This window comes from Chiloscyllium plagiosum, chromosome 9 (assembly GCF_004010195.1).
Source record: "Chiloscyllium plagiosum isolate BGI_BamShark_2017 chromosome 9, ASM401019v2, whole genome shotgun sequence".
In the NCBI taxonomy this organism is placed as follows: Eukaryota; Metazoa; Chordata; class Chondrichthyes; order Orectolobiformes; family Hemiscylliidae; genus Chiloscyllium; species Chiloscyllium plagiosum.
In genome coordinates, this window is record NC_057718.1 from 98,485,945 (window position 1) to 98,496,699 (window position 10,755).

The 10,755-nt window shown below is 39.8% G+C and overlaps 1 protein-coding gene across 6 annotated transcripts in view; it reads right to left on the bottom strand.

Annotated features, from left to right (window-relative positions):
- The window catches only part of LOC122553087 (serine/threonine-protein kinase PAK 5-like), a 205,347-nt gene that overhangs the window by 79,940 nt on the left and 114,652 nt on the right, over positions 1-10,755 (bottom strand). For all 6 annotated transcript variants that reach the window (XM_043696601.1, XM_043696600.1, XM_043696597.1 and 3 more), the window contains one exon: positions 5,737-5,960. In XM_043696601.1, the coding sequence (XP_043552536.1) occupies positions 5,737-5,940 (204 nt within the window). In that variant the 5' untranslated portion in view covers positions 5,941-5,960. The remainder of the gene's footprint in view (positions 1-5,736; positions 5,961-10,755) is intronic.

The window sequence follows — 10,755 nt, forward strand, 5'->3', positions numbered from 1 at the left end:
CTCTCTCTCGCCCCCATCTCTCTCTCTCTCTCTCTCTTCCTGCCCACTGTTTCCCCTCTCTCTCTTGCCCCCAACTGCTTCTCTTTACCCCTTTCCCTGCACACAAAAACAAACATGCCTAAATCATCAAAGACTGCATAATTTCAGTGCTAATCTTGGGTGTTACTGAGCATAATGATCATTTCATCAGTTTCATCGTCCTTAGGCAAGCACCTGCAATCATGGTGGGTCTTGCACTTTTGTCAGTAGCCCACAACTGAAATAAAATTTGAGTGTTTGGTAATTAAAAATTTTGGTTAAAACTATCCTGAAGCAAGTGCTGATGTGATAATCCTATCAAACAGATTTATTTTCAGGGGAGCACAATTACTGCCTGGAACTTGCACTGGCTTTCCACTGAGCCTTTTAATAAGATTTGTATTTGAATTATTCATAGTTTTAAACTGAGTACTAACAGCTCTTTCGAATTTGATTTAAGCTTCTCAGGTTCTTTTTGCAGAATTTTTGCAATTGGAGTAATTGTGATTTACCTAACTCATCACCTACCTCGATACTGTCCGATCCCCCCAGCCCAGGAACATACATTTGGGACACCACCCACGCCCTCCATCACCTCCAAGACTTATGTTTCCCTGGCCCCCAACACCTCATCTTCACCATCCCTATATACCTCCATTTCCAAACTCTCAATTTCTTCCTCTTCTGACGTCCCCACCAGTACCCTTCCACTAACACACTCATTCGTTTGGCTGAACTGATCCCCACCCTCAATAATTTCTCCTTTGAATTCTCCCACTTCCTCCAGACAAAAGGGGTAGCCATGGGCACCCACATGGGCCCCAGCTATGCCTGTCCCTTTGTCGATTATGTGGAACAGTCTATCTTCAGTAGTTACACAGGCACCATTCCTCCTTTTCCTCTGCTACATCCATCACTATATCGGCACCACCTCATGCTCCTACAAGGAGGTTGAACAGTTCATCAACTGCCTTAAAACACATTCCACCCCAACCTTAAATTCATCTGGACAATCTCAGACATCTCCCTCCCCTTCCTGGACCTCTCCATCTCCATCAACGGTGACCAACTCAACACTGACATCTACAAACCTATTTACTCTCACAGGTACCTGGACTATACCTCCTCCAACCCTGCCTCCTGTAAAAATATCCCTTATTCCCAATTACTCCACCTCTGCCACATATGCTCCCGGGGGACCAGTTTCACCACAGAACACACCAGATGACCTCCTCCTTTGAAGACCACAGTGTCCCCTCCCATGTGGTCGATGATGCCCTTCAGCGTATCTCATCCACTTCCCCCCACGAATTCCACCCCAACAGCCGTAACAAGGACAGAACCCTTCTCTTCCCCGAAGAGCTTTTGCCCGAAGGTCGACTCTCCTGCTTCTCGGATGCTGCCTGACTTGCTGCGCTTTTCCAGCACCACACACTAATGTCCAACATCTGCAGTCCTCACTTTTGCGCAGTTGTGCTTTCGTCCATTACTGCATTGGATTCATATAGAGCCCCAGAAGCAGAAAGAGGGCATGGCATCCTTGTGTACCACACAGTTGTAGGGTAAGAATAATGTACTCTGCCATTAACTGGCATTTTTAGTGGGTGTTTTTATATTGCTGTATTGGTAGTGGTAAGACTTGTACTTAATTTATAAGTTATAGATGATTAGTAATCAGGGTGATGAGCAATAATATATCACTACATGATACTGAATGGATGGAACAGTGTCTTAAATCTGTGAGTTCCCAACTTCTAGGAAGTAGATGTCAGAGGCTTCTCTGTTTGAATGTATTTTAGGCCCATTTAGGTTCATTGAGAGAAGTACAGACAAAAACATTGGTGCATGTCAAGCACTTGTCCTCAACTTGCAGGAAGAGTAAGTATAAAGTGCAGTGAGGAACATAGAACAGAACAGCACAGTACTGGTCCTTCAGCCCTCAATGTTGTGCTGATCTGTAATCTTTCTCTAAGATCAAACTAACCAACGTTTTACTATCATCCAGAATCGGTGAAGTTGAGGGCTACGAGGTGGTATTATCAAAGATGAATTACCACCTGGGGCAGATCAGCCATGTTCATAAAGAATGGTGGGACAGGCTTGATCGGCTCAATGGCTGACTCCTCCTCTTTCTTTTGCTCTTATGTGCAATAATAACATACGTCTTGCTGCCAAATTCATTTTTTAAAGTTCCAAAGAGAATTCAATTCCAATCTCTATATCCTCACAGTAATTCACAGAATCATTGAATCACTACAGTGTGGAAACAGGCCACTCGGCCCAGCAAGTCCGCATTGATTAAGAAAGCGAATGCAATGTTGTCTCTTATCTCAAGAGGGTTGGAATATAAAAGCAGAGATGTACTACTAAGACTTTATAAAGCTCTGGTTAGGCCCCATTTGGAGTACTGTGTCCAGTTTTGGTCCCCACACCTCAGGAAGGACATACTGGCACTGGAACGTGTCCAGCGGAGATTCACACGGATGATCCCTGGAATGACAGGTCTAACATATGAGGAATGGCTGAGGATACTGGGATTGTATTCGTTGGAGTTTAGAAGATTAAGGGGAGACTTAATAGAGATGTACAAAATAATACATGGCTTGGAAAAGGTGGATGCTAGGAAATTGTTTCAGTTAAACGTGGAGACTAGGACCCGTGGACACAGCCTTAGAATTAGAGGGGGTCATTTCAGAACAGAAATGCGGAGATATTTCTTCAGCCAGAGAGTGGTGGGCCTGTGGAATTCATTGCCACGGAGTGCAGTGGAAGCCGGGATGCTAAATGTCTTCAAGGCCGAGATTGATAGATTCTTGTTGTCTAGAGGAATTAAGGGCTACGGGGAGAACGCTGGTAAGTGGAGCTGAAATGCACATCAGCCATGATTGAATGGCGGAGTGGACTCGATGGGCCGAATGGCCTTACTTCCACTCCTATGTCTTATGGTCTTATGGTCTAAGAAGCAGAGAAATGGATTAAATGGGCCTTTTTCTGAATGGAATGCAGTGACTAGAGTGCTTGGGCTTCAGCTATTCACAATATGTCTTTAAGATTTAGATGAGAGAACTAAATGTAATCTATTCAAGTTTACTGACAATACAAAGCTTTTGGGAGGTTGGGCTGTAAGGAGGCTGCGTTGATGCTTCAATGTGATTTGGACAAGTTGAGTGAGTGAGCAAACGCATGGCAGATGAAGCATAATGTGGATAAATGAGGTTCTTCACTTTGGTAGCAAAAACAGGAAGGTAAGTTATTATCTGCATGGTGATAGATTGGGAAAAGGGGAGGTACAATAAGACCTGGGTGTCCAACAAGGCAAATAGTACGTTGCCCTGTCATGGTGGCAGGATTCGAATACAGGAGAAGCGATGAGTATCTGCAATTGTACAGGGCCTTGGTGAGACCACATTCTGGAGTACTGAGAGAAGTTTGGGTATCTCTACTTCAGGAAGGATGTCCTGACTATGAAGAGAGACTGGATCAGTTAAGAGTACTTGGAGATTAGAAGAAGAGGAGGGTTCTCATAGAAACCTATGAAATTCTAAAGGAATTGCCAGGATAAATGCAGATGTTCCCAAAAATAGGGAAAGTCCAGAAATAGGGATCACAAGTTAAGGACACAAGGTAGGGCATTTAGGACTGAAATGAAGAGAAATTTCTTCACCCAGAGAATGGTGAGTGTACAATTCTCTATGGAAGAAGGCAAGGTCAAAGTAGTGAATGTTTTTAAGAAGGAGTTGGATATGGTTCTTCGGGCTTAAAAGGGATCAAAGAGTATGGGGAGAAAGTTGAACAGTAAACTGCGTTGATGGTTAGCTATGATCATACTGAACAGCTCAAAAGGCTCCTGTTCCTCTTTTCTGTGTTTCTATATACCCAATGCCACTCCTCCATCAAAATGGATCTGTTCTGTGACTACAGATATTGAAATACATCTATTGCAGGAAGTCATTATAATCATTTTACTGGTGGTTCTGCTTACAATTTACATAGATGATTTACAGTTGGGGACCAAGTGCAGTGTGTTAATGTTTGCAGATGCCATCAAAATGAGTGGTAGAGCAAAGTGTGCAGAGGACATTGAAAGCCTGCAGAGGGATATTGATAGGTTAAGCCAGTGGCAAGAGTCTGGCAGATGGAGAACAATGTTGATAAATGTGAGGTTATCCATTTTAGTTGGAATAACCGCAAGACAGGCTATTATTTAAATGGGTGAAACATTACAGCATGCTGCTGTGCAGAGTGACTTGGGTGTCCTTGTGCATGAAGCACAAAACATTGGTTTGCAGATACAGCAGGCAATTAAGGTGGCATATGAAATATTGTGCTTCATTGCTTGAGGAATCGAGTCAAAAAATAGGGAGGTTATGCTGAAGTTGTGTAGGCCACACTTGGAGTACTATGTACAGTTTTGGTCTCCTTACTTGAGAAAGGATGTACTGGCACTGGGTGGGGTGCAGAAGAGGTTCACTAGGTTGATTAGAGAATTGAGAGGGTCAGCTTAATGAGGACAGATTAAGTAGACTGGGATTATACTCATCGGAATTGAGAAAAATAAAGGGGAAATGTTATCAAAACACAAAATTAAGAAGGGAATAGATAAGATAGTAGTAGAGAGATGGTTTCACCTGGCAGATGAATCTAGAACTATGGGGAACAGCCTCAAATAAGGGGAAGCAGATTTAGGACTGAATTGAGAAAGAATTTCTTCACCCAGAGGGTTCTGAATCTGTGGAATTCCTTGCTCAGTGAAGCAGCTGAGGCTACCTCGTTGAATGTTTTTTAAGGCAAAGATAGATAGATTTTCGAACAGTAAAGAAATTAAGGGTTATGGGTGAGCAGGTGGGTAAGTGGACCTGAGTCCACAAAAAGATCAACCATGATCTTATTGAATGGCGGAGCAGGCTCAAAGGGCCAGATGGCCTACTCCTTTTTCTTGTGTTCTTATGATATTAGTTGAAAGGTTAGGGAAACCCAATGGATGACTGCTAGTCATCAATAAGAACCAAGCCGATTCAATGCAGATGTTGATACTTCTCTAACAAACCTACATATAAGTATTAAGGACAAACATCAGTTGTATGATGTCAGTATTCTTCCATAAAGATTCTGATACCTGTACAGAACAGCCTTTCAAATGATTGCTGCCTGCTGTTTCTTTACATACCTCAGTTTGCAAAGAGACTGCACTATTAGACAAGTTGTAGACAGCAACAATATTTACTGACTCAGAAGGAAACACCAAGAGTTCGAAAACACTTTCAGTTAAGTGGTAGAACACAGCCAAAGCACAGGACTTGTTCTCATGTCAATAACATGCCAATCACACTGATTGAGGCCTTGGAAAAGGAATTCTGGAATGACTATCATTTCTCACCTTAATCTACCTCACAAAAGAACGACTGTCAACATATTGCACCGTATCAAAGATTCCAAATTTTTAGAGTTATGTCCCTCATTCTTTCTGCTTTGTCAGAAGTACAAAAAAACTGATTAAGCTACTTTTATAATCATGTGATAAAACTCAGATTACAATTAAGTAATTGTTAAATTTTCATACATTATTTGCAGATTTCTTGTCACAAACTCTATTGCCAAGTTGCAACTATCTTAAGGTTACATTATAGATAATAACACCTAATCTTTCAATATAATAGCATTAAATGCAAAAGGCAATACAAATCATAAAATCCAGCATGAAAAACAATGAACCTGTACCTTCATAGGAGCTAACTGTATAGGAGTTATACAGGATGGATCAACCACAGGTTTTGGTCTATTTGCTGTATCTGCAAGCAAACTCTGCCATTGCTGAGGAAGTCCTGTAAATTTCTGCTCATGGTGGTCAAATCCAGTATGAACCCGATGCTCAAAGTTAGAAGGTGCAGAGATTTCGAGGCGTTTCTTCTTCTTTCCAAACATACTGGAAAATCCTATTAGGCCTGCACCAATGAGAGAACAAGACACAGTGAACAGTTTGCCAATCTTAACAACATGATAAAAGGGGGAAAACAAAAGTCACCTGTATCGCTGCAAGAAAAATACAAGAATCATCGGCAGGGAGGGTTTTATTAAGAATAGACTAAATTCTATAATGGTTCTATCTAAACTTACATAATTCTCTAGCCTCATTTTCAAACCCTGAATCCAAACTTACAAAATGCACAAATTACAAAATACACAGACAAAATGTGCATTGTGAAACTAAAGCTCATTCCCTTTAACAGGTTGGTGAAGAGATTTTAACTGAGGCAACTTTAAATAAATGATTTTAAGAAACGAATGCTACTTTGATAAACTTCATACTACCTTTTTCCTCTCCAACTTCAAAATTTCTATGCACCATTAATGTTAATTGCTTGAGAACTTGGGTGCAGATGATGAATCACATCTGAAGTGTCCTTGAAATTACATTAATTAAATTCCAATTCAAATTAGCACTAAAAGGATCACAAATGTGAAATCTTGCAAGAACCAACACAATAGGACAATGATATACAGTGTAATGTGATACAATTTTGCTTTATATTAAGACGTATCCTTTTAAAACTTTAAGAGTGTTAACCTAGCAAAGTTTTATTTCTCCTGCTGGAAACTGCGTTAATCAAAAAACACATTTTGACTAAAAGTGCCCAGCCTGTGCCTGGGAGTAACCAAATTTAAAACTACTGAAAATGTCTTACTGCTAACTATGCTATACCATTCAATTGTTTTAAGAATATACAATGGTCAGTTTTTAAAAAGTAAATATTGAAAATTTATATTGAAATTTTTTTTAAAAAATCCTTTATTCAGACCTATGCACCTAAGAAAATCATGTCAATTTGAGGAACCTTCCTGAATTCATGCTGATTTTTTAAAAAATGCTCTAAAGAGGGAGAAGGAAAAGATAACAAATTAATAATGAGGCAAGCAAGTCTCAACAACTTGAAAGTCTAGTTGAAAAGATATGGTTTGAGTCATTTTTATTCAAAGTGTGACGAAATAATTCAGCAGTATGGCAGGAGATTTCCAAAGATTACAGATAGAAACCTTGTCAGACATATTAGGACAACTGAAATATGCAGTGAGGTTTAGCAGGAGATGGACTCAAGACTGCAAGAGGGAGCAAGAGTTGTGGAGGTTGCAGAAACAAAGTGTGACAACTAATTAAAAGTTTAGTGGAAGAATGTTCAATTCAATGCATTGAAGCTAACATAGGGCAGGGAAGAAAGGAATTACTTGAATTAGTTGGGAGCTCAAAGAAGACTGAGGACAAGAGTCTGGACTTGTGGCAAATAGTGCCTAGGGGATGTTTTTTTTAAAAAATAAGAGTTTTACCAGCAGTTGGAGGTAAATTTGGGTGAGGGTGTTCATTAAGGAGGTGACGTTAGATGTAGGCAATGTTGTACAGGTGGATATAATTGGCCTTGGATAAAACAAGTGCTAACTCATGACTTCAGTCAAGCTGAATACCCAAGTGTCATTATCTGATTCATACTCAGCAAGTGGGCAGACAAGGGCTGGGATAAATGTTAAGAGTGTTTATGTTGATGGCTGAAAACAATAGAGTCAGTTTTCCTAATGTCTAGTTGCAGAATATTTTTGACTCATCTATATCTTAATGCCAGACAGACATGTAGAGTTGAGAAGTGAAAATAAAGCAATGTGCTATCAACATAAAATATAGAATCTGACCCCATAAAAAAGAAACATAAAAACCTTAAAACAGAAGTCAAATAGAATTAACTAATAAAGAATCATTTGTATTTTGTGCATACAGTTCCTAAAAAGTCTACAGACTTGTGATCTTGTTCAGAACTTCTTTATATAAAATAAATTGCAATTTCGAAAGGAAAAGGAGGGCTTGGCACTTACATATCATTTTTTATGTCCCAAAGCCAATACAGTACATTTGAAATGTCACTACTCCTGTATTTTAGGAATATAATTATCTTTTCCCATATACACTGAAAGCAAACAATGCAGCTTAAATGCACTGTACAGACAGACCATTCACACTTAGCAATTCCAACACAGCTCATCAACTTCTATTTATCCACGGTAAAAATAAATCCAAAGAATTTATTAAGAAAAAGTAATGTTCCAGTCAGTCAGTCCTCCCCTCATGATAATCAATTAGTCATATGCAGTAAATAAAGGATATTTTCGATGCTCAAATTTTTAAATTGTAAAAACTTATATTTATAACGAACAAAATGTTTTTTTTCTGGAGATGACTGTGGGAGGCAATTGTTTTTCAAAAGTGCTCCCAATATGTTTCATAATCTGTGATTCTGTCTCAAGCCTACAAAGTCCTTTTTGTTATCCTCTCAGATCCTAGCAACAGACTCTAATGCTCAAAGAGAGCTGAATGCCCCATGGTACGGCAAACAAAATCAATGTTTCAGGATACTACAATGTGGATTCTTTTCAATTCTGAACAGAGAACCAATCAGATCAGCCTGTACTTTGCTGTGAAGATTTTAATACAAAACTCAGTATGTTAGGATGTCTATAATGATCAACATATCGAAAACCTGTTTCTTTAGCTCAAGCTTAACATTAAATTTATCATGCAAACTTCTTTGAGAGGTGCCCTTTCTCAACAGAATATATGAACAACAAGAATTCAGAGGATAGATATACATAAGCACTATGCACATCTCCAGTGCAGAGGGAACAGGTTCATGACTTGTACTTCAAGTTCCCAACCTAATTTCTGAGAGTTGTAATCAATTGAGTCAGTTTACCTCTTGTATTCATGATGGTATGGAACTGCACTCTTGGCACATGAAGCAGGACAGAGAAACTTAAAGAGAACGCCACTGTATGTTAACTGTAGAGTGCAATTTGCTGAAAATGCAAAGCCTATAATGATAAACTGGAAGAGGTACAGAGGGATCCTCCAGTGAAAACCAATTTAAATTAAAATCCTGCCCACAGTCAACCAAAGGTCTCCTTGTAATACTTTAATCATGTCATGTGCGAAAACCAAAGAAGGAAATCGCAAGGATGAGGAAAGTCAGGTGAGGAACCATAGTCCACAAAATACCACAGGCATCTCTCTCCAGTAAAAAGAATCAATCATTTATAGCTTGAAGGTAACCACTACACAAGTGTAGGATAAGGTGGTGACATGGCATCTATCAACTTTTGCATCACATGGAGGAAAATCTGAATGGAACACTATCATTAGGCACAGATAATACTTTGGATTCCCAAATGTGGAGGTAATATGGTCTCACTGAAGAAACATTTCCAATGTACCTGGTGTAGAAGTGTTACCAAAGATTAGACAGATGACAAGCTTCAGGTGGAATGAAGTTGGGATTGGAAATAAGTCAATCATTCAATGCCAAACTGGTGTATGCTCAACTTTATAACTTTTTGAAATCTTGGGTTGGCATGCAGGAACAGAAAAGACGACAAGCCCCTCTCAGGGAGTAGAATTAGACTGGAGACAGACTAGTTATATTATGTGCTGGAAATGTGTTGCTGGAAAAGCGCAGCAGGTCAGGCAGCATCCAGGGAACAGGAGAATCGACGTTTCGGGCATAAGCCCTTCTTCAGGAATGGGGAAAGTTTGTCCAGCAGGCTAAGATAAAAGGTAGGGAGGAGGGACTTGGGAGAGGGGCGTCGGAAATGTGATAGGTGGAAAGAGGTCAAGGTGAGGGTGATAGGTCAGACTGGGGTGGGGGCGGAGAGGTCGGGAAGAAGATCTCAGGTTAGGAAGGCGGTGCTAAATTTTTCCAGCAGGCTAAGATAAAAGTATAGGCCACCAAATAATATCACATTGGGACGGACAACAAACACAGAAATAACTAATGCCTGTAAAAACAGTATGACTATTATCATGGGGGATTTTAATTTATATGTAGGTTGGTTGAACCAGTTTGGTCAGGCAAGCCTTGAGGAGGATTTCATCGAGTGCACCCATGACAGTTTTCCTGAACAGTATGTAATGGAAGCAATGAGAGAGCAAGCCATCATTGATCTGGTCCTGTATAATGAGACAGGAATAATTAATGACCTCAAAATTAAGGATCCTCTTGGAAGGAGTGATCACAATATGGTTGAATTTAGGACACAGATGGATTGTGTGAAGATAAAACGCAATACCAGGATCCTGTGCTTGAACAAGGGGGACTACAATAGAATGAGGAAGATCCTGGCTAAAGTAGACTGGAAACAATGATTTTATGGTGGAACAGTTGACTAGCAGTAGAGGACTTTCAAAGAAAATTTTCAAAGTACTTAGCAAAAGTATAATCCATGGGTGTCTAAGAAAATAAGGGAGGCTATCAAATTGGAAAAGGTGGCATACAAAGTGGCCAAAAACACCATGAAACTAGAAAATTGGAAAACTTTAAAAGGTTAACAGAAAGCCACAAAAAGAGCTATAAAGAAAACTAAGATAGAACATGAGAAAAAAGAACTAGCACAACAAAGACAGATAGCAGAAGTTTCTATAAATATATGAAATGAGAAAGAGTGGCTAAAGTAAATGTTGGTCCTTTAGAGGATGAGAAGTGGCATTTATTTACGGGATATGATGAAATGGCCGAGGCAACAAACAGGAGTTTTGTATCGGTGTTAAAGTAATAACCTGCCAGTAAGTGACAGAGGAAGGTAAGTGAGGACCTGGAAACAATTATTACAGAAGAGCTAGCATTGGGCAAGTTAATCGAGCTAAGGACGGCCCTGATGGAATGCATCCTAGGGTACTAAAAGAGATGGCAGGAGAAGTAGCAGGTG